Source organism: Microcebus murinus, chromosome 12 (assembly GCF_040939455.1).
Source record: "Microcebus murinus isolate Inina chromosome 12, M.murinus_Inina_mat1.0, whole genome shotgun sequence".
Lineage (NCBI taxonomy): Eukaryota > Metazoa > Chordata > Mammalia > Primates > Cheirogaleidae > Microcebus > Microcebus murinus.
In genome coordinates, this window is record NC_134115.1 from 76482687 (window position 1) to 76507159 (window position 24473).

General features: G+C 43.2%; 1 protein-coding gene across 1 annotated transcript in view; it reads left to right on the forward strand.

The window, feature by feature from the left end:
- The window catches only part of PAPPA (pappalysin 1), a 244615-nt gene that overhangs the window by 73795 nt on the left and 146347 nt on the right, over positions 1–24473 (forward strand). The window contains exons 6-7 of the mRNA XM_012768795.3: positions 2388–2509; positions 9492–9990. Of these exons, the coding sequence (XP_012624249.3) occupies positions 2388–2509; positions 9492–9990 (621 nt within the window). The remainder of the gene's footprint in view (positions 1–2387; positions 2510–9491; positions 9991–24473) is intronic.

A 24473-nucleotide genomic window follows, 5' to 3' on the forward strand; every position in this document is an offset into this window, starting at 1 on the left:
ATGAAAATCAAATAAATGCCAGAGGCAGGAAACACATATCACAGACTGCCTGGCTGTGTAGGACACCACACATTTGCTGTCAGCGGGATGATGATTTGTTCATCCATCAGAGTATTTATTGGGAACCTGGCATGTATCAAGAACTCAGTGAAGCTTTGGTGGCTTTATATGTGTCACCCGAAACAAAACATCTAAAGGAAACAGGGAAATAGAAAGAAAGATTCACTGGTCATTAAGGTCAGTGTGGTTCCTGAATCCATCCCAGGACATTTGTAATATAATTGCCACCATAAAGCCATCATGTGACTCAGAGCTGCCGTGCGTGGACTGTGGTCACAGTAACGGAGCTCTGCCGTCATTATTGCTGCTGAGAGAGTCTCTCGCTGCACCTCTGATTTCCTGCCTACAAGTATATTTGTATAATAATAATTATTACTGCTAGTTCAAGAGTAACTTATCTATATTAAAAATATGTAGAAAATTTAGAAAATCAGGAAGAATAAAAAAGAGGGGTGAAATCAATCATCCTATGTTCTACCACCCAGAAATTACTGCCAATAACATTTTGTCCCATAAGATTATTTGAGCATTGAAATATTGCCATAGACCAAGCTTTGAATGTGACTTTTTCACTTAATATTATAACTTTCACATTTTCCATGAAATTGCATAACCTTTCTACATATTTTTGTAATAGCCGTTTGCCAGTCCATTAAACAGGTTAACCATGGGCTATTTAATGGTTCCCTATCATTTAATACTAGGGTGCTTACAAAATTTCTACCTACGTGTGGTTTCACATTTACAGTGCTAAGGCTGAGAAAGCAAAATCTGCGATTTGAAAGTCTAGACAAGGTTAGTCGTGAACGTTAGGAACGTGTCTGAGTGACTGGCATTCATTCATTCATCCATCCATCCGAATGTCCATCCGTTCCGATGCATGTGCTGATCAACTCTACAAAGTCAGCTACGTGCTGGACCCTGAGAGAAAAAGAGAGCCACAGGACATAAACCTTGTCCTCAAGGACCTCACCGTCCATTGAGGGAAACTCACTTGTATACAAACGAGTCTTCACAGGAGAAGTGATGTTCAAGGTGAACCTCGAATTGATGATCAACAGCAGGTGGAAACAGTGGCCGGGGAAGAGACTGGGTAACAGGACACAGCATGGTAGAGCTTGCAGTGGAGAGAAACAAGGCTGCTACAGTGATGGGGAAGAGTTTGCGAGCACATTGAATGCCACGTCACAGGGCATTAGGGGCTGGATTCTCCAAAAGAGAGCAGGGACATGACCTGTTCAGGTTGGGGCTTGGGATGATCTGTCCATGACCCCAGAGGTATCAAGAGGGCCCCTGTGAAGAGAGAGCCCTAATGCTGAATATACAGCTTCTCCATTGTGTCCTTTCAGGTAGCCAAAGCACAGAGATGCCTCTAGGAATGATGAAAGAGGTATCAGCAAGGCCATTGCATTTTTGGAAATAATGGATTGGCACCATTTGGCACCTTCCAAAGATTCACTTTTCAGTCCCTCTGCAGAGGTTGATCAGACTTGCAGTTTTGGGTTCGCAATAATACAGGAGAAGAGGACTCATCCCTCTCCCTTCCCCACAACTGCCTTCTAACCAGATGCCAAATCTGGAGAACAAGTAGGATCCCAGAGGCTGTTATGGCCAAAGGAAGATTGAATCCAGATACTCAAGGCACAAGTCAGTAGGGAAGCCACCGTAATATTCCATTCTGGGGCTGGTCCCATTGAGGGATTGGCTCATCCCTTGGAAAGCTGCTAAAATGAATTAGATGGCATGGTAAGGAAACTGCTTTTGACTGTTAAATAGAGGAGTGACTCACCCATCCCTGGAATGTCAGGGCTGGAAGGTTCTTTAGGCATCATTTAATCCAGCTCACTCATTTTCAGATGAAGGAGCCATGCCTTCATCATACCAAGTGCCTGAGACACAGGATGGTGCCTGGCACACAGTGGGTACCTGGTAAATATTGTTAAAGAAGTAAATTTTAGGGAAAAAAATGGGGCAAAAGATGTTCTCATAACCCCACAGCAAATTCTCAGTGGAGCTTTCCCGTGCCTGATGAAACTAAAATTATTGCAGGTCTGAGTGTTTAGCCTGCTGATTCTGGATAGCTACAAATCAGAGAAGTGTATGCACCATCGGAACAGAGCCACTTAGGACCAAAGAAGGTCCTTGTTGACATCCGGGGAGGAATTTCACTTACTGTCATTTTCTGGAAGCCTTGGCATGTGTAGGGAACAAGGGGGTAACATGGACTTGTTGTGTCCTCTGCCCTGTTGCCTTTGACCTCATCCCATCAGTTGCTCATTCAACTGTTCCTAAGTCGGTGCATTTCTCCTCTTTCCTTGGCCTCCTAGAGAATTGGGATCAGCATGTGACCTTTGTCTGGAAGGGAGAATCCTGGTGCAGTATGCATTCAATGCCTCTTCCCCGATGCCCTGCGGCCCCTCGGGACACTGGAGCCCTCGCGAAGCAGAAGGTAAGTCAGCCTCCAGGAAGCTCCTTGGCAAGTGGAGCGTGCAAAGCTCATCTCTTTTGCCGTATGTGGAGTTTTATGATTTTCAATGATCTTTACCATGCACCATCTCCTTTGATACTAACATCATCCTGTAAGGCCAGTACGCATGCATTTATTTGACAAATATTTTTTGAGCACCTGCGCTGCCCTAGGTATGCTATTCTCATGTTACATTTGAGAAAACTGAGACACTAAGATATTAAAGAAGTGTCCAAGGCCATAAACCTGATAAAAACCTGGTGTTTGGGGGTACAAAACAAAGTCACATTAGAGTCAATATACATATTTGGGGGCTTCAAGGCTTCACCAGTCTTTGATTCTTCTTCAGTTATTTCTGAGACTACCCAGGGCATTCTCACATGTGTTGTAACTATTTCTTTTAATTTCTGTAACCTGTCTTCCTTTGGGGAATTCACTTATCTGCAAGACACTTGAGGGAAGCATGTCACACTTGCCACTGTTGTGGGCTCCACCCGTGATCGGACCATTCCCTGCTCACAGAGTGTCTCCCAGGCCTTCTGTGGGACCAGTGATGTCTTTGCCTTCGTATGACGTCATTTTCTATGGAAAGCAGCCGTTCTGTTTCCTATAGAAATTAAGAGAACACCTTTTGCCAAATGCTTGTCGTCGCACCTTGTCACTTGGCTGCCAGAGACTCCACACTGTCCTCTCAGTCTTCCGTCCCCCCTCCCGGGCACACGGAGACTCACATGTAGACCCCTACCCCCACCCCCAGCGGCCCGTGCCCCTGTGCAGGTCAGCTCGTGCGGCAGCCGCTGGGCGGGACACTAGCACGCCCGTGCATCAGAGGGAGCGGAATCGGTCCCCTCACTGAGCGTCGGTGAGAACTCCTCCGCTATCCTCTGTATTTTTAGAAAGAGGGTTGAAAAGAAAAAGCCAGAGATAGAATAAAGCAAGGGAGAGGGATCAGAGAGGAAAGTGAAGTTGAAAAACGAGATGGCACTGTACTTTTATTTTTTAAAGCAGCTTAAAATAAAAATGAGAGTCAAACTTGGGAACTCTAAACAAATCCATCCGGAATGTAAAGCAAGAGGGATGTCTGGGAGAAGCCCTCGGTTCAGCCTCACAGAATCACAGGCTGTCAGACTTGGAAGGGACGTCCGGGGTCACCCCGCCCCGGTCCCTACCCAGCGCAGGAATCCCCTCTCTCTGCTGCCTCCCTGAAGTTCCCTGACACCCCGTTTTAGCTCCATTGTTTAAAGAAAGTTCTTCTTGAAATCTGCAATCGTAATTTTTCCACCCAAACTGGACCCACTTTGGGTTCTCCTAGAGAAGATGCATCTCTGCCACCTGACAGCACTTCACATCCTTGCCCGGAGTGAGATTATCCCACCTGTGACCACCGTAGGGACTATGTGCTAGGCACTGTCCCGGGTGCGTGCTGGCCGTCTGCTAGGCGAGTCAGATATGCAAACAGGCAACTTCCATTCATTGCAAACAGGCCTGTGCTAACGGCAGCACAGAGTGCTGGGGACCAGTAAAAAGGAACCTCACCCAGGAACTGGAGACTCAGTGTTCCCACGAAATGTCACAACACTGTTAGAAAGGTACATTGAGAATGGGAAACAAGTTTGGTATGCTCAGAGTGGCCCCCTTCTAGGTGTAGTCCAGAGGCTTATGGGCTCCTGGACACTTTTTCAGGGGGTCCTCAAAGTCAGAAGTATTTTCATACTGTGACATCCTTTGCCTTTTTGTTCTCATTCTCCCCTGAGAGTACAGTGGAGTTAGTGGTGTTTTCTAGTAGACACATGACAGGTGATGTTATTCGTCATACTCTGATAGCTGATGGAATGCACACTTGTGTATTTTTGAGTTTTAAAATTTCTTAGTTTTAATTTAAAATACAGTAACTATGAATAGATATACCCTACATAAGCAAAAGCCTTTCAGTAATGCTGTAAGAGTCTAAGTGGGTTTAGAGCATGAAGAGCAAGGTGGAAGTGGGAGAGGTTGGATGGGGGAGATGGATCATGACCAGGTGAGCATGGATTTCGATCCACAGTGAGGAGCCACCATGCACCCTGGGAGGGGTGTGGTATATGGTAAGATGTGCATGTTATAAAGAAGGCTCAGGCTGCACCATGGAGAAGAGACTGGGGGAGTTGGGTGCTGCAAGAAAGGGAGCGGTTAGGTAGCTGTTGCCGGAATCCAGGTGAGGGATGCTGGTGGCCTGGGTGAGGACGGTGGTGGAAAAAGAATGGAGAGAAGTCAGTGGGGTTGAGAGAGATTTGGAAGGCAGAATCAGCATGACTGTCCCCTGAGACATCTCTAGCTAAAATCGTCTTGGTGTGTTCGATCTCTTGTTTGGATGCAATCATTTCCAGACGTCTCCCCACACCTTCATCCAGCCCAACTATCAGCTGGTGAAGTTTGTTCCTAGATCATGTCTCTGACCTTCTGAAGGTGTGATGTGCAGAACCGAGTTCAACTGGAAGCGCTGAGCCCCCCTGGCTCCCTGAGCTGACTCGGGCCTCCAAGGAAACCCAGCCACCCCGGGTTTTCCCCCTATGTAAATTTAGTACATGCGGGCCAGGAAAAGATACTGTTCTTTTTTTAGAGCATCCTATTTCAGGCTTTGTGATCCATTTGGCCCAGACCCTTTTAATATCCTTGAAGAAATAAACTTTTCCATGAGCCAAACTCTGCAATTTATTTCTCAACTCATTTTCATCCTATTTATCTTTGCGTGTTTAAGTTTTTGGACTTCTCAAACTAACATAAAACTCCCAAATTCACGAGCGATGCCAGACATATCTGTGGGGTTGGGGGAAGAGCACAGGGGGAGGATGAGGAGACCTGACCTTGGTCTTGGCCCTGCCACCAGCATACTCTGTGCCCTTGAGTGAGTCACGCGGCTTCTCTGAAGGTGGCATCTTATCCACAGAATGAACAGTTGAACTGTAGTGTCCCTTCCAGCTCTAACTTCTTTTTTTAAAACCCCGCATTAACAAGGTAAAAGATTCTTCATTTAACACATATTTTTTGGACATCTACTATGTTCCATTAGCTTCATTTTAATGAGGGTACATACGGTCGTAGAACGTCTTGACTTTGTATACAGAAAGCAGTTTCACTACCATCTCTTGAGGAAAAACTGTATTTCATAGATGAATATTTCTTGAGGCATTTAATACCATGGTACACTTGTAGCCCAGGAATTAGATAGCTTGATCTGACCAATGCAAATCCCAGTTAAGATCACTTATGTAAGCATGTAATATATTCCAAGTGTTGAGTTTTCCATGAGAGATTAGCACATGGCACTAGCTGTTTTCATTTTTTGCTTATTTGTGTCAGTGTTTTCTCCGTTTTTTCCACCCAGAATATTTCAGGTGTGCTTAACTAGTCATCTGGAAAAAAGCTTGGCACCAACTTTTTATGACTATGTTCATGTCAACAGCTGCAGTGTATATATACATGGATATATAATGGGTGTCTGTATAGAGCTTCATAAATGTAAATTTAGATCAGCATAAGTATGTATAAATACATTGCTATACACTTATATGGCCTTATTTCTAGTGGACAGCTTATATAAACATGTAACTTTTCATTTCATCACCATATATACAAAAGGATATGTATTAATAATGAAGTAATGGGACCTTTGGACTTCTCTTTCTTTAATTCTTTGTTTTTTTCCTTTCTTCCCTTCCTTCCCTCCCCCTCCCTCTCCCTTTCACCATCCTTCCCTCCCTCTCTGTTTCCCTCCCTTCCTTCTTTCCTTCTCTTCTTCCTACCTTCTTTCTCTCTGTTTCTTTTACTCAGCCCCTCTCCCCACTACACAACTACACGCCCAGTCTCCTAGCTGTGTCTGTTTTTCCTCCTTAGGGAATCGGACTTGTCATCTCCCCTTACGGTCCTTTGTCCAAGCCATAGTCATGCACTGTCTGTATTCGTGTACCAGTCTCCTAAGTGATCTCACGTGACTAGAAGCTCCATGAGAGCAGCGACCATGTCAGGAAACCTGTCCCCTAGGGACTAGCCTAACTCTGGACACAGACCTGGCACTTAATTACTCTTTGGATGCATGGAGAGGTGTATGGATGGACAGATGATTAGAAGGATGATTAGACAAATGGATGGATAGTACCTGTGTCTTTAATCGGTGGTTTTTCTAAACAAGTCTATGTCACTCATTTGTTTAAAATTTATGGGTAACTCTCCATCTATCTCAGTACAAATCTCAGTTTCCTTAATGTGATGTATAAGACCCTTCACAGTCTGGGTTCCACTTAGCTGTCCAGCCTCAGCACTGGCTGCTCTCCTGTTGCACTCAAAACCGTGGTCATCGTAACTCACATTCTCTCTCAACTGTTTTCTTTGCTTGAAATGCCCCCTCACCTTTGGTTCCTCCTTATTAGCTCCTCTTCACTTTTCAGGACAGAGCTAATATATTAAATATGTGTGAGCATCTAGTAAAGATCTCATCCCATTTGAGCTTTCCAGCAACCCTGAGGTTGGTAACATTACAGTAGGTGACACAATGAGAAACTACATAGCTGACATTTTAACCCGACCTTTCATTGCTTCAAAGCTTGGCACATTGCCTGGACCAACAGCATCACATAATATTCTATTCCCCACCAGGGAATTATTGAGCCATCTGAGGCTCAGTTTCCTCTTCTGTAAAATGAGTTTCAAAAGACCTGTGTCATAGACTTACTGCCAGGATGCAAAGAGCTGATGCATGTAATGTGCCTCACACATAGAGGATGGTCAGTTCATGAAGCCCAGCATTAGTAGTGGTATTTCTACTTTGGCAATGGGTTGGACAGAGTAACTCTTGAGACTTGATTTTACATCTAAGAGTTTGTCTTTAATGACCAGACAAGCACAAGCTTTGCTAAGACTTCTACTCCTGTTTACCTACTTGTGCATAATGACCAGACTCACCTTCCTGTCCTTTGGAAGCATTTGGTCCCTCTGTTGATGAACAAGAAACCAGGGAGGAAGGATGAGCCAAGCAGATTTGTCATCTTTGCTCTCCTGTGGCTTCCTTCCCCTGACACTCATTTTCTCTAGGCAAGGAAGAAAGATTGCTTTAGCCTGTGCCAATTCCAGGAGAAAGCTCCTGGAGGGGGGTGCAATGTTCACCTGGCACCCACCATCAGGAAGCAGGCTCTAATATTCCATGCTGTAACTTCTTTTTTAACTCCATGTTAACAAGATAGATAGATAGTTCTTCACTTAGCAAATATTATTGAGCATCCACTGTGTGCATTCTCTATGGACCAGGCATACTGCATTAAGCAAAACTACATGGCATTGAGTGAAACAGCTATAAAGTAGAGATGCAAATGAAAACTCTCTTATGGGATTTGGGTGACAGTCAGATGAGTTACCTAATGACTAGGGCTTTATATACCATAAAGTGCTACCCTCAATAAACTTTACTGAATGGATAAGTGATACATGTGTGTCAACAGCTCACAAAGCTAAGAGAGTTAAGAACTCAGTGGGCCAGAGAGTAGACAAGAAGAAAGGCTTCAGCTAGGTGAGGAGTCTTATTTGTGCTTTTCACTTAAGCTAAGGGTCACTCCGAGCCGGCAGTTACTGGGAGTAATGATCACATCTTGCCAAGGAGAAATGGAGGGAATATTATACTCAGACCCACCTCTTCTTGTTCTGATGAAATATACCTGGAATAGCTTTTCCACTCCAAATGGCTTCCTAGTGTTCATATTGTGGTGATTCCTGTTACCCTGTACCATGGCCACAAAGCAGTTTCAAACAAAGGTTACTTTTTTTTTTTTTTTTTTGCTTTAGAAATGTCCAGCGACCCCACCCCTCAACCAACCATGATGTTGATGAAAAAAACTATGTGGCTAATAGGACATCTTGAGATCCTCCATCCTCTCCTCACCAGCTGATCTGTATCTCTCATGAGGCTCCCTTAAACAAGTTAGAGCCAATTGCTACATTGAGTCCTGATTACTTTTCTCAGCAGTGCAAGGGAAAGTTCTCTGAGGGTCTAGCTGTGATCTCAGCAGAGAAAAATTTAGAAGTCGCAGCAGGCTGAGATCAGTGAGGAGGAGGCATCATCACCCTAGGGAAAGAGTAGAAGAATCCCCCCCTCCAACCCTCCCCTTCCGGAGTCAGACTGGACAGAGCTCAGAGAAGCTCAGTGGTATGGAATGACCTCATGTGGGGAAGGGGAGGGGGAGAGATAAGATGGCTCCAGGGCTGCCTTCCAGCTCTGTCATTCATGGTTCTAGACAGTTTCCCTCCAGGTCCTCTGTCCAAGGGGCAGATACTATCCATGCTTACCTCCTCTTTGCTTGGAGTTTTCTAGGACTTCCGTCAGCCAAAGTATATTGTACCAACGGCAGTAACACCTCAGGGATTCTCATTTATTCCAGTGGCCCCTGCACTAGAGGGGCCTCATTTTCCCAATGAGGAAAAGAACAAATCATCCGGATTTCAGAATGAGACACAACTGAGTTCTAATACCGACACCTTTAAAATTCAAGCTGTATGACCTTGGCCAATTCACTCTGTGATTCTGAATTTTTAGCTTCCTCACCTCTGAAGAGAGTCTTTGCAAGAATTAAACAAGTTCATGGGACACAGAGGGTGTCTGGCCAATATGTGCCCCTTGCCTTCCTTTCATCTTATGCAGCAATGCCTCCAAATGGAAGACAAGGAAGGAAAGTTTGGACACATCAACTCAGTAGTAAGACACAGATTTGAATGTAGTTTTGACTAGATATCTGGTGATTCTTAAGAGATCTGTATCACAGTGGTTGAGGTGGGTACTGGATATACAGCAGATTCAACAAGACACCAAGAATCCTCCCTCTCCTTTTCCCCTCTGTCTAAATTCTAGTCAGATCAGTCTCTCCTGGAGTCTGCAGGACACACTGAGGATCAGAGTGAAGGTCATCCCACAGGAACTCATTTCCCCATCTCTCCTCCATAGGTCACCCGGATGTCGAACAGCCCTGTAAGTCCAGCGTCCGCACGTGGAGCCCGAATTCAGCTGTCAATCCTCACACGGTCCCTCCAGCCTGCCCTGAGCCACAAGGCTGCTACCTTGAGCTGGAATTCCTCTACCCTTTGGTCCCCGAATCTCTGACTGTCTGGGTGACCTTTGTCTCCACTGACTGGGACTCCAGTGGAGCTGTCAATGACATCAAACTATTGACTGTCAGTGGGAAGAATGTCTCCCTGGGGCCTCAGAATGTCTTCTGCGACGTCCCGCTGACCATCAGGCTCCGGGACGTGGGCGAGGAGGTGTACGGCGTCCAGATCTACACGCTGGACGAGCACCTGGAGATCGACGCGGCCATGCTGACCTCCACTGCAGACTCCCCGCTCTGCCTGGAGTGTAAGCCGCTGCAGTACAAGGTAGTCCGCGACCCTCCCCTCCAAGCAGAGGTGGCCTCCATCCTGCGCCTCAATAGAAGATTCGTGGACACGTAAGTGCCTTCTGAATAGGGAGATGATCGAGTGGGTGGGCTGACGAAGGGATGCGAGAAGAGTCAGAGAGGCCTGGACAAGAAGGAGAAGGTTGATCACAGCCAGGCTCACGCCTAGAGATTGTCACCCTGTGTTGGGTGCAGAACCGTCTTACCAAGGCAGAGTTGATAGCAGGGGAAGGAACTAGAAGGCCTAGATTTGGTAATAACACTGATGTGTCACCGACTTCTCTGAAACTTAGTCATCCCAACAGTAAAGGAAGGAGGTTGGATGACATTCACGTGAGAAAGTCACTTATTACTAACAAAAGTAGAAGGACTGAAGTTTGCTAACGATTTTCTTTGAAGAAGATTCGTGCATTCTGATTGCTTTTTGAGTAGACGAAAGGGAGTGAAGTTATAGCAGGTTGGCTGGGAATTGGGCACATTCTTGGGTATTTGTGCAAAAACTTTGCTGGAAAGTGAACATTACCCATCACAATGCTGCTTGTTTTCATCTTATTTCCTGAGCTGGACCCGGGGTTCAAACCCATTTGATCCTTAAGGGTCTTTGCAGCTCTAGGTCTCATAATTCTTTTTGGATGCTCACTGCTGTTATGTGATGCAGTGCTTGTCTTTAATATTCATTTCCCAAGACACTTCTCTATCACTTCTTTCTTCCCCAGACATCCTCAGAATTTCTGTTTCATGAAGAAGGCCACTTTATTATGAGGTCATTAGTGCTTTTCCTAGGGATCAGACAATGGGCTAAGGTCTCTGTGTCCTTTACTCATTTCAACCTCTCCGCTACCACAGCCTTATTATCATTCTTATTTCACAAAGAAGGAAACTGGGGCTCAGAGTCACTTCCTAAAGTCACTTATCCAAGATCACACACTTAGGAAGTGCTTAGATAAGAACTGGAATTCTATCCTGACTCCTAAGCCAGTGCACTTAACCAGTGTTCATTAAAGATGTGATTCCAATTTCTACTTTAATCTAAAAAAATGTTAGAGCTTTAGCCACCTAATTTGGGTACCAAAAGTTCATACAGTCAATCACCATAAATTCATTGAACACCTACTATGTGTGAGAGACGTTGGTAGGCAACACTTTGAGTATTAGAAAGAAAGATAGCTCAGGAGTTAGACACCCTGTGTCTAGCCCCGGCCAGTTCACTTACTAATGTTAAATAAACCAGTCAATCTCTTGGAGCCTCAATTTCCTCCTTCAACTGATGAAAATGTTGAAGTCAATGGTTTTCTATAGGCTTTTTGTGGCTCTTTATTTGGTTCTAAGATGATATAAGGCACAATCTCTGCTCTGTCTACTTGAAAATATTTACTAATGGAAACCAAGTTCTGGAGGAAACTTTTAATCTTTTTAAGAGACAGAAGCACTTTCAAACACTTTACCAGCACTTCCTTTTACATGCCAGCAATTAATGTGCACATCACTAGCAAACCCTTACCCATTCGTTGAATCAGAGATGAAGAACATCTGTTTAAGAATGCAGAGGGAGCATTTGATTTGTGTTTGAGAATGCACTTAAAATGTAAAGGATGTTCTTCCTGAAAAATATTCCATAACGCTGTCTCTTCCATCTCCTCACTTGTCTAGAGTAGTAGAGTTCTATAAATATGCATCCACTTAAAATTTCTTTGTAAAACAATGGAGGGAAGAAATAATAGATGTCTTAAAACCTCAGTTTAAACTTAGCTCTCATTTTTTGCCTCGAGTTATGAGCCTGTGAGAGCTGGCATGGGCTGATAAGTGTGGAATGGTGAAAATTAAACTGCAGAAGGGAAAGCACCCTCAGTTCTATTCTCAGCTAAGTCACTAACTGGCGCTACAGTTTTAAGTGAGTCACATACCCTTTCTGGTCTTCCGATGTCTCAACTGCACACAGAGGAAGTTGCACTTGGACTAGTGATTCTCAAAGTCAGTTGCACATTACAAAAATGTGGGACATTTTAAAATTGCCTGGTCTCACCTGCATCTACTTTCCACCCTCCATCCCTGACTCTCAGGTATCAATTTAATTGGTAAGACTAAGACCTAGCCATCAGGACTTTTAAAATCTCACCAAGTGATTATAATGCACAACCAAGTTTAGGAAACACTGCACTAAAACAGGTTCTCAAAGTGTGGCCCTATGCCAGCAACATCATGTCACGTGGGCACTTGGAAAGGCCGGGTTCTCAGGCCCCAGCCCAGCTCGCTGAATCCGACGCTCTGAGTGCAGAGTCTCTCAAAGTGAGTCTGCTGCTGCTTACAGTCAAACAGCCACGGCACTAAATGATCTGCGAGGTCCAGGAATCTCCAAGGTGTCTTTCACTCATTCGATTACTTCTGCAGTGCACACACATATACTGAGAACATTCTACACATCAGAGTCTGTAGTGGGAACAGTGCAAGGGTGTCTCAGACTCGTCCCTTTCCTGAAGGCACTAATGATCCTTGAGTGTTGAGGACCTTATCCACTTTGTCAAAATGTCCAGTCCTGTTCCAATTTACTTCCCAAACCATCACTATTCAGTCCACACTTGTATGCACTATTTGTTCTTTCATTTACTCACCAAACATTTCTTTCGTCCCTACTATGTGACAGGCACAAGGGCTAGGGTGAGGCAGCGATTGGGCTCCCTTTTTGTCTCTCTTGAGTACCACGGAGTGTACTAGAGACCTGGGATGTGCTGGGCTGGGCTTGCTGACCTAAATGTTCTCTCTGACACTCTGAATAAAGGGAAAGACATAATTCCACACCCCCCTACCATTTCAACTCCTTTATCTCTCAGTAATTTGAGTTCTGAATCCCACCACAAATACCTCGTGTGTGTGTGTGTGTGTGTGTGTGTGTGTGTGTGTGTGTGTGTTTTGCTGCTTTCACATTTTTTCCATATCAAATAAATTGGCTCTTATACAAGTTCTATATAAAGACTGTTTTGGAGAAAAAGAGGAGAGAGAAAAATGCTTTCTTTTTCTTCTCTGACTCAAACCCATTACATGATTCCCTTTGACCTTTGTCTTCATTTTTTTCTTTCAACGAAAATATTTATTCTTTCTGTTATCTACACTGGAGATAGTTTCCCAAGGTATGACATTGATGAAGAGAGAGCCTTCCGTGCTTACCCCATGGAAACTTCTAGTAGACTGATTACTTTTGGCCAGGGCAAGGAAGAAATGTGGAACATCTCCATCTCCCTTAAGTGGAAACCCCTACATTGAATAAGAACTGACATTAGCAGAGGAGAAGGGGACTAGGGCCAACGCTGCTAGTAACTAACTCACCAGGTGACATCAAGACACCTTGTGTTACCTATTGGAGCCTTAATTTCCATATCTGAAAAATGAGAGGACAACACATTAAGCTCCTCACTGTGGTTAGACACAGAGAAGATGTCTTAGGTGGCAGGTGACTCATACACTTTTTTTTGAGTAAAAAGCATTCAGCAGAAATTGTCTGTAAGGATCCTCACTGGCTCTGGGTGCCCTACTGAAATGTGGACAATGACAGTAATAATGACAACCATTTATTAAGTCTTTACTCTGCTTTAAGTGCTTTACAAACACTTATGAGGCAGGTGAGAAAGCTGAAACTCAGAGAAGTGATTGATCCAACTTCATACAGCTAGTAATGACATAGATAGGATTAAAACTCATCTAACTCCAAATTTTACCTTCCTAACCACTATCATTACCCATACTACCTCCTACTGCAATAATGTGAAGGCAGAATTTTAGAGCTGAGAAATGCATCCAATCTGGGAAAATTTCTAGATATAGCAAGTAGAAGACAGGATTGCAAATCAGAGAGCGCTAGTCCACAGTCAGCTCCTGTGACCCACCCTTGGGATCCAGTGGCACGAGTCACACAGCTGGTTCCTTATGCCTCTGGCTGGGAAGAAAAAGCAGAGAAGCTTTCGTTTCTCGGTTTGGCTGTCACGTGCTTCTGCACTGAGCACTGGTGCTCCTTGGCCTGCATGGAAACCTCAGATTTCTCCAGGAAGTAAAGGCTCTGGACAAAACTAAGAAAGTGAAGTATAAAGCAAACCAGGGTCAGTGAATAGCAGCTCACTCTCATTATTTATCTACTCATCTTTCCATCCCATTCATCAATTCATTCGACAGATATTCGCTGGGTATCTTTTAGGTTCCATGTTAGGAAATAATGATCCAGTGGTGCCAAGACATCAAAGTACTCAAACTCTTCAGGAAAAAGGAGTAGATAGGCAAGCAGTGTGACTGCAGCAAAATAATGCTCTGATAGAAGACACAGAGACACAGAAGTGGAGGTTTCTAACACAAACTTGGGAGAACTGAGACCTAAGCATAGAACTAGAGTTTAAACTCCTCAGGGACTGGAACTTTTGCCTGTTTGTCTGCTGGTACATTCCAAGCACCTTGAATAATTCTAGGCACAAAGTAGGCACTCCGTAAATATTTTGTAAATGCATCTGGAATGAAGGATGGAAAGAGTTGAGCACTTGAAGAGAAATAGTGAAGCCATAATTTACTAAGCGTGCATTATGTGTCAAGCACTTACTAAGAACTTTACATAGATAATGACGTTTGATTTAATCATCCAGATTAATCCCACAAAGTAGATGGTCTTATCCCTAGATTATGGATGAGAGCTGAAACTCAGAGAAAAGATGTGGATGGCAGAGTTTACCTCTATCAAGTGGCAAAGCTGGGGTCTGTACATAGAACTATCAACTCCAAAGCTGCTGCTCTTACTCATTCATTCTCTGGTTGAATAAATATGTTTGTGTTATCTGCTTTGTGCCTCTCTCATCTTAGGATCCTCGATTTAGAACTAGAAACATTTTTAGAAGTCATCTCTTCCAACTGGCTTATTTGTGTATCCCAATTTAGTAATCTATTAATTCTGCTCTCACATTCAGACCTGTAAAGCTGCCAACACAATCCATATCTATTTTACCTCACCTCCCTGGCATTCTCAATATGTTTCTTGGGGGAAATGAATAAACATAAGGAAAGGAGATATTCCTATGATCTGCATGGACACTCCTGGGAGTCCATATTTTACAAATCGTATCCAAATTTTTTCCTCTGGACTCCAAATGTTTGGACCCTCCATCTACCAAAAAATCTAGTTCATTTATCAAGTCACTTGCTCAACAAATATGTATTGATTCCTGCCATGAACTCAACTATTTTATAGCCAGTAGGGACGCAGTAATGAAGAGAGCAGGGAAAAGTTTTTGCTTTCATTGATTCTTACAGTGTCGTTGGGGGAGACAAAAAAAGAAACATGCAATTGCATAAAACCTCAGTTGGGTAGGATTTAGTGATTTGAGAAGGCCTCTCTGATGAGGTGACATTTGAACAGAGACCGGAAGTGTCCTCTAGTAACTTACAATGAGGGCTAGCTGAGCTGCCATCACTGGGATCTCAGCCTATTTGGAACATGAATGTCTTATAGCATGACCCTGGGCCCTTGATCACAGTTTGGGTTATATTATATTTAATGGTGCTTGTGGTTTTTTCTTTCACCTGGTTTGTATTTTTAAGTACAGAATTTATCACACTTACATGACAGAGAATAGGGGCTCCACGAATGCTTGTTGAATGAATTACTGAAGAATTGAGTCAGCAGCAGCACAAAGTGGGAACTCTCAAAAGATGGGTCTCTCTCTTTCAGATCTTAGCCATAACATTGATATGTGATTCCATATTAAGCCTCAGAGGATTTGGAAAGTTTAGCTCAAATCAGGGTCAAACGAAGGCACAGGTGGCTCTTGGAAGCTGTTTCTATGGCTCTCAAGCTGAGTTACCATTTCATTTTTTTTTCCTAAGCCCCATTTCTTTCTGTGGTTCTTTCTGTTTCTCACCCAGTCATCCATTCTTTGGTCCTGAATGATTAATTTGTTCATTCATTCATCAACCAAATAGTGAAAATCTAGTATAACCATGCTAAGTAACACTTGTCTCATTCAACAACTATTTATGAAGTGTCTGTTTCTGCACTGTGCACTGTGCTAGAACCAGGAATCCAGCCCTGACTAATGCAGACGTGATCCTGGCCTCGTGAGCACGCAGGGTAAAGGGGGACCAGGTGATTAGACTGCAGCATGAGCAGTGCCGTGGTGGGAGGAGCACAGAGGGGCTGTGGGAAGGGCGCGTAACCAAGCTTCAGTGCGGAAGGAAGGCTTCCTGGAGGAAGTCATGTCTCATCAAAACTTGAAGAATGCATAACAGCTGGCCAGCGAACAGATTTACCACCATGCAAAAGGTTGAAACCAAGTGGATGTTCAGCTGAGACTGGAAAATGAAGGCAGGAAGGAATGAATATACTATACTTCATGGCAGAAGTGTGTGCTCCATCACAAATCAAATGTGGAGCTTTGAGGTGGGAAATGTATTACTTTCGAATATGTATCCACTTGGGTTCATAGATATACTTCATTCCTTGTTGACTGCTGCACAGTATTCCATAGTCTAAGTGTGCTACAGATTATTCAGCCATAGCCTTAACAATGAGCATTTAGGTCATTTCACACATTTTTGTATTACAAACAATGTTGCAGTGAGCGTTCTTACACACACAAACCTCCTTGTAAGCACATGCATACCAGTATTTCTCTAGGGTTGATACTGAGAAAGGGAATTGCTGCATCATAACCTATGGGCCTTTTGTATTTTAATGGACACACGTGTGACATTCTGAAAGGGTGAACTAGCTGCACCCCACCAGCAGCGCGTGCCAAGACCTGCTGTTTCACATTGCTACTGCTTACTATTTGAAACAATGAATGTACTTTGTCTTTACCCATTTGATGGGTGAGGCAGGACTTCTTAACATTCTTGTTCTATGTTCTTAAGTGAACATCCTTTCAATTATTTACCAGATAATTACATTTCCTATTCTGTGACTTGTCTATTCACATCCTTAAGATGGGTCTGGTCTTTAATCTCTTCGCATCTTAGTTTTTCCATCTGTTAAATTAGAATTTTTAATGTCAGCCCTCCTGCATATCCATCAATGTTACTTGAATCCAGGGCAAAACAAGAGAGTCGGGAGGGAACTAGCATTTATGAAGAAGTTGCCCTGACGCTTCACGTATGCATTGATGTATTTATCAAATGCTAACTTAGTATACTTCCGTGTGCTGGGAACCATGCCACATTCTGAACGTACAATAGACACCAATAACCAACCCTGTTTCTGCCCTCAGTAGAGCCTAAATTAAGTCACTAAGTGTTAACTGCCCTCACATGCATTAGTATTAGTTGTAGCATCTACTACTGGTAGTACTAACACCATGCTAGTAATGACTACCATGTAGTCAAAACCTCAAATATGCTTAGTACTTTTTTATAAACCTATCAATGAAGTACAGGTATTAGTATGCCTGATGTTTCAATGGGGAAGCTGAAACTCAATAAGGTAAAGTCATTCATTGAAAGTCCCACAGATAATGGATGCTAGAGCTAAGATGATGCCTCTTTGCCTAACTCCAAAGGATATATGCCTGGCAAAAAATAGAGCCCAACCCTTGCTATGAGGACTGACAATGGACTGGGTGGCATCTTGATGGGTGGAGAAAATAGGTGTTCGAACTAGATATTCTTATTTCCAAAAGCAATAGAATAAACACCAGAAAGAGGAGAGGGCGACATTTTTTGAATATTTAAGCATATGAGGAAGAGGAGGAGGCTTAAGAAAGTGTGGACATGGCCAGCCCAGTGTGGTTTCCAGTAACCTGTTGCTGAAATGCATGACCCAGGCTGGACCCCTTCCTGAATGAGGCCTTCTCCCACGCCTGCCCCACATGGTTTTGCCTGCATTCTGCTGTCCTGCCCTCCAGGAGAGAGGAGCAGTATCAGTAGTGGGAGCTGTTTTTCCAAGCCGAGAACGAATACCACTCTTCCTAGCTCTGGCCAGGGGAGCACGTAGTCAGCACAAATCTCACTCTATTTCTGGAAGCTAGGCATGATCCACCTGTGACTCCCTCTCATCAGTCTTAGGCCAAGTACCTCTCAGAATGAAATATGGGTTCTGGGAATATTAGGATAAGCAAAAGGGCTTAGCAAAATCAACAGCTCTCTAGGGTCCCCAGCAGCCTTAGAAGTACTGGCTATCTCCAGGTACCTTCATGATTTCGAAAGGCCCCTGTTTGCTGCTAACAGCACCAAAATCACTTACCTAAATTTCTGTGGACCAGTCTGATGCACTTCTTGACTTTAAAGTGAGTAGGTCATTATAGATTCTCTTCTACAGATGGGGAAACTGAGACCTGCATCAGTTAAATGATGGACACAAGGCTCTACTGATAAATGTATTCTCTTGTTTGTTCGTTCACTCATTCACTCAAACATTTAATATGGAATGCCTGCTGCATGTTCACTCTGTGCTGGTGGTATAATTCCGAATCTTATAATCTGGTAGGAGAACTAGGCTGAATAATAGCATACATAAAAATATGATTATAAACTAAAGAATATTATTACAAGTGGTTATAATAGAGTATAATTCCCCCCTAAATTAAGGGAGATGCTATAGAAGATGAGACTGGAGAGATTAAAAGGGGCCAGATTAGGAAAGGGTTAGTGGTTCATGTTCAGGAGCTTGGATTTATTCATTGTGAAATAGAGGAACTAAACCAATCAGATCTGTGATTTTATAATACTGTTCTGCATTCTTTGTGAAGAAAGGATTGAGAAAGGGTGAAAGAGTCCAGTTAGGGGTTATTGCTAAAGTCCAAACCAGAGATGATAGTTATTTGCATAGAAAAGTGAATGAATTGGTGGTCTGTTTTAAAGATAGAACCAACAGGACTTGGCAATATATTGAATACAAGGGATTTAAGAAGTAGCTGTGCAGTGACTCTCCAGTTTCTGGTTTGAGTGTCTGGAATGAGGGAAATGTTATTTCCTGAAGCAGAGGAGTAGATTTTAATTTAGCATTTTGTTCAGGGGTTGGGTAGATCAAGAGTTCCATCTTAGCTGTCCAAGAGTCTCAGGAGAGGAGATGCCAAACAGGCAATTAGATACTTAGGACTGGACTTGCTCAGGGCTAAAGCAGAACTGATGCCTCACAGCCCATTTCTGCCCATAGAACGCTAAGCCACTTCTCTGCAAAGTAATAGAATCTGGTTCCATACCCATAAAATTGCTATTTCATGCAACATAGCAGGAAAGGTGTCCATTCCACCTTTCTTGCAGCGAATCATTAAAGATAAAATAATCTGCCCAATGCTGATGCCATCCACATTCTTCTGAGATTGAGACTAATTTGCTGAAATTATTTTTCTTTTCATTTCAAAACATTTAGAGAGTACAAGTGTTTTTTGTTACATGGGTCCATTGTGTCATGCTGAAGTCAGTGCGTTCAGTGTGTCCGTCACCAGAATAGTGTACATTGCACTTGATAGGTAGATTTTTATCCCTTAGCCTCCTCCCACCCTTCCACCTTCACATTTAATAGTTTCCAGTGTCCGTTACTGCTCTTTATGACCATATATGCCCTTTGTTTAGCTCCCACTTACAAGTGACAACATGTGGTATCTGTTTTTCCATTTCTGAGATGCTTCACTTAAGATAGTGGTCTCAGGCCCCATCCAAGTTGCTGCAAAAGACATTATTTCATTCTTTATTGTGGCTGAGTAGTGCTTCGTGGTACATACACAGCATGTTTTCCTTATCCATTCATCAGTTGGTGGGCACTTAGGTTGGTTCCATTATCTTTGCAACTGTGAGTGGTGGTGCAATAAACATTCGGGCACAGGTGTCTTTTTTATAAAATGACTTCTTTTCCTTTGGATAAATACACCGTAGTGAGATTGCTGGATTGAATGGTAGGTCTACTTTTAGTTCTTCGAGGAATCTCCATACTGCTCTGCATAGCAGTTGTACAAGTTTACGTTCCCACCAACAGTGTACAGGTGTGCCCTTTTCACTGCAACCACACCATCTATTGTTTTTTGACTTTTTACTAATGGCAATTCTAGGCTGATTTGTTGAAGTTAAAATAAGCAAATAAATAATCAAAACAAATAGACAAATAAATAAACAATAAAAACAATACTCTACATGGAAAATTGTGTGTAGTTAATATAATAACCCTTCCTGGTTTAGCATGATTTCTAAAGGCATTGACAAAGCTTTTCAATTGTATGTTTGAGTTATCCAAAAGGTACTAGGCTGTTTACAATGACAAGAGAAATGTATTAAGTATTTATAATGGGCCTGATATAGTGCTCATTAACATCTAATCTTAATTGGATATCCTAATGACCCCAACAGATATATGTTTTTCCCATTCTATAGATGTTCAGAGAAACTGGGTAACTGGGCTCCACACACTCAGCTGGTTAAATATAGGTTTGATGACTCTAAGTGAGAAACCCTTTGTGTTATTCTACAAGTGTCACACAAGTGTCATCATTATATCTTTCATTTATTGGCTACATATCAGGCGCTGTGCTAAGCACTTTAAAATATTTTCTCTCATTTAATCCCTTCAAAATTTTTTTGAGTTTTTATTATTAGTTTCATACTATAGCTAAGGGAACTCATGTTTCAAGACTTCAAGAAACTTCTTTCAGGAAGAGTCAGGAGGCAGGAATCTTAATGACTTCAACCTTGTGCTTCTTATGATAAACACGCATGAATAAACCTGAGTGGAAAGAAACTTATTGGCACGCAGGACTATTAGTTAGAACTGAGATGGTTGATCATCCTTAGGGATGATCAGAGCCTGCACATTCAAGTCAAGATTTTTAAAAAGGCAACATTGTAAATGGACAAAAAATTGAATACCATTCCTTTGGGGAAGGAGTGATGGGTCCACGTTGCTGGAGTAAAGGTGTCTATACCTGTTAGCTGAAAAGAAATAGAACAATCCTGGTATGTCCAAGTATTTCTATAGATTTCTGTAGATTAATGGTGTCATGGCATATTAATAGCAGCTCTGAGAGGGAAAAAGTGATCTTTGGTTTGCACAGAATGTTAGTTTAAATACCGCTCAAGAGGGCTTGTTCTGTAGAACCTCACAGACCATGCTACTGTTCCTAGTGAATCTCCCAAGGTTGTTGGAATGTCTCTGACATTGTTTGGAAAAGGTACCTGTTTTTTTGTCGCATATTATAAGACTGGCTTTCCTGAGGAAGCTCCTATGGAACACGATGAGTTAGTGAAATCAGGTTGCAATGGGTGTCCTGGTGTCACCTACTTTGTTCTGTTCTGTTCACCCTGAGGGCAGGTAGCATGGACTAGACTTGGTTGTGCTGCTCCAATTCCTGATTTTTAAGAAAACAAATAAATGAAGAGGAAAGAGAAGGAAAATAACAGCTGTCAGAGCAATTACAGATGTGAGAAGAATGGAGGAATTTATCTCACACTGGGCATTGGCAAGAGGCGTGAACAAAATCCATTCAGTCTGTGCTTAGAGACGCTGGGAATCATGAGGGCAGGTCTTGGTGGGTTTATGTTGTGTCTGTTAGAACAGGAACCTCAGACATCGCTTTAGAGATGCTGAGTTTGGAATCGAGAGAGCTGGCTCCCAGCATACAACTGCCTTGCACACAACTGACCAGTTTTCTTCAGTTATTTGAGCCTGAGATCCTTCCCCTGGACAAAGTGGGTGATGATTCCTGTCCTTATAGTTTCACAAGGGGTGGTAGGAAAAACTAATGAGATAATAGACTTGTAAGAAGATGATGCAATCTGGTGAATTATAAAGATTTAATGTTCATGATTCTTTCTATTGTTTGGTTTTCACTGGGCTTGTTCTTGGCCAGAGCCAGGCCAGAGAGTCTATTTGAGAGGCAAACACTCTGACCTGCATAGACACACAAGATACAGTCTCTCCTAAACTCTACCTGGAGGGGAGAGAGAGAGAGAGAGAGAGAGAGAGAGAGAGAACTCACCATATGCTGGCCCTGGCTCAGGAGACCTGGATTCTAGTACTGGTATCCTGAAATGTTGCTGTGTCCCTGGTCAGGTGGGCCCTGGACCCCTTTCTATAGCATGAAGGTGAATGGGCGATGACCCCGAAGGTCATAGCTCTGACATTCTGTTCAGATCATCCTTGCACTCTCACCTGCACTGGGTACATCTAATTCAGTGAAAATAGAGGCAGCAGGTTATTATACACATGTCACATTGTCAGTAAGTCTGGACTTCAGACTTGGGGACTGACCAAGTTCAGATCTAAAGAAAGCCTTCCAGGTACAGTGGGGCTCTCAAGACTCCTTCTAGACTTATCCTCTCTCTTACAGCTTACAAAAGCACTCCCTTTGAGACAAGTTTTCAAATGTGTTGATGTGTTTTTCCTGAGTGGCATTTTGACTTGACAGTGAGATACTAGAGGTGGGGCAGGGGGGCTAGGTAGTATTTGCCACTCTTCTCCTCTGTCCTCAGCTTCTTGTATGAGGTCAGACATCAAGTAGATGGTCAATAAATGCAGGTAAATAATTGCATGCATACATGAATGAATGAATGAGTGAGTGAGTAAACCCTATAGCACATGAATAGGTGGTCAGAAATTTCTGATAATATGGTTAATATCTGGTTTGTTGGCAGTCTTTCTTTTACCTTTTAAGGTGGATTAGTTACTAGAGAATTGAAAAACCAATGAGAGTCTTATAGCATGGTCCTTTTTTCTAGGGTCCACAGCTTTCTAGCCCTTAAAGTGAAGGGATTGGGTCAGAAGGTGTAATTCAGTCTTTCATTCATTCAACAGGCTTTTCTTTAGCATTGTCTTTCATAACAAGCCCTGTATTAGGCCATGGAGATAATCCAGGCAGTAAGGGACAGTACCAGCGTTCCAGGAGCTAATGTGAAAAGTGTGCAAATAAACAGGTGACAACTAAACAGTGAGAAAGGTATTATGATAAGAAAAGCACACGGGCTAGGTGCTCATTGACCCAGCTTAAAGGATCAGTGAGAACCTCTTGGAAGAGGTGGCATCTAAACCAAGGCCAGAAGGATTTAGCCAGGGAAGGGAGGTGAGACTGTTTGCTCGAGGTGGCTGAGTGATAAAATTTGAGAAACAGAGTTTGATCAAAGAGGCCAGAGAGGTTGAAAAGAAGTAGATCATCCCCATCTCAGAGTGTCAGGCTGTAAAGTCTGGATGTACTTCATCCTGGGAAGCCACTGAGTATCTTTAGGTCAGAGACGATGCTGATTAGATTTGGTTTTAGCACATTCTGTCACTATATGTGGATGTCTGGGTAGAGGTAGGAATGGAGACATAGAGCATGAATGGCAAAGCAGGTAAAACAATGTTGCCAAAACTGATGGCACTGGTTTAGGATAATAAAAGTGGGAATGGAGAGAACTGGCTGGGGTTGAACATTATTAACAGGATAGAGGTACTTGATAACTAATCAGAATGGGGGAGATAGGTGAATGGGTCATGGAAAATGCCTATATTGCTGGCATCACTGAAACAGAGAATGGATGTAAATATAGAGACATATTTGATTGGTAAGAGAGGAGAAGGAGAAGTTCAAAAGCGCTTTCCAGTTGCTAGCCTATGACAAAGTAGCAGGCATACAACTACAGTTCACCATGGGCCATAACAGTTGTGGTGTGCATGTTTGTGTCCACATGTGTGTGCATGTACATACATGCACGAGTACCTGTGTATGTGTGTGTGTGCATATGTGGCAGGGGAGGGGAGAGTGGGCAGAAATGACCTGTGAGACCACCTGTTTTCATCATCCACTCATTCTCAAAGTGTAGTTCAATGTTCTGAAGAGGTCTCGTGGGGGGTCGAGGGGTTAATCTTCCGTAGCACTAATACCTATAACGTTACAAGGCACAGGCTTTGTTTTCTACCCAGGATTAATCATTCACTCATGGGCTTTAATACAAGCCAGACACCACCTCGCTGTGCCTCAGCTCCCCTTCCCTCCGAATTCTGGCTTTCACATTCTTGTTGTCAGGGTGGGAAGTAGAAGTAGGATTTTTGCCCCAGCTTCAATAGCCTGTGAAATGAAAAGTTTAGAAACGCCCAGCCAAGGATGTTGGTCAGAAATGCCAGGAAAGCTGGACTCTGCCATTAATTTGCAGTGTGACTTGTGGCAATTTATTTCCCTTCTCCAGGCTTTCGTATCTGTCCCACAAGGGGAAACTTGGAGTGATATTTGGAGTCACCCAACTCTGAGTTCTACATTTTTGTGTTTCTTTCTTGAGCTAAGCTCCTTGTATACAACAAATTCAGTCTCCAAAAATTTTAAGCAGAGAGGATTCTGAGTTGCTCAAACCTCCTACTCTCTAGGAATTAGACTCAAAAACTCTCAGACCTGGAAGGAGCCCTGAAGGATGCCTAGGCCAGCACTGACACTTGACAAATGAGAAAATTGAGCCCAGAGGAGGGGAGGCCACTTTTTCAGAGTCCCACAGCCATTTGATGGCAGAGCAGAGAGTTGAACATAGGGCTCCCAACTCCTAATCCAAGTGTTCTTTCCCTCTCATAGCAGAAAGCTGGAGTTTGGCCAGACCTTGGGACTCAAATCTGAGCTTGGCCC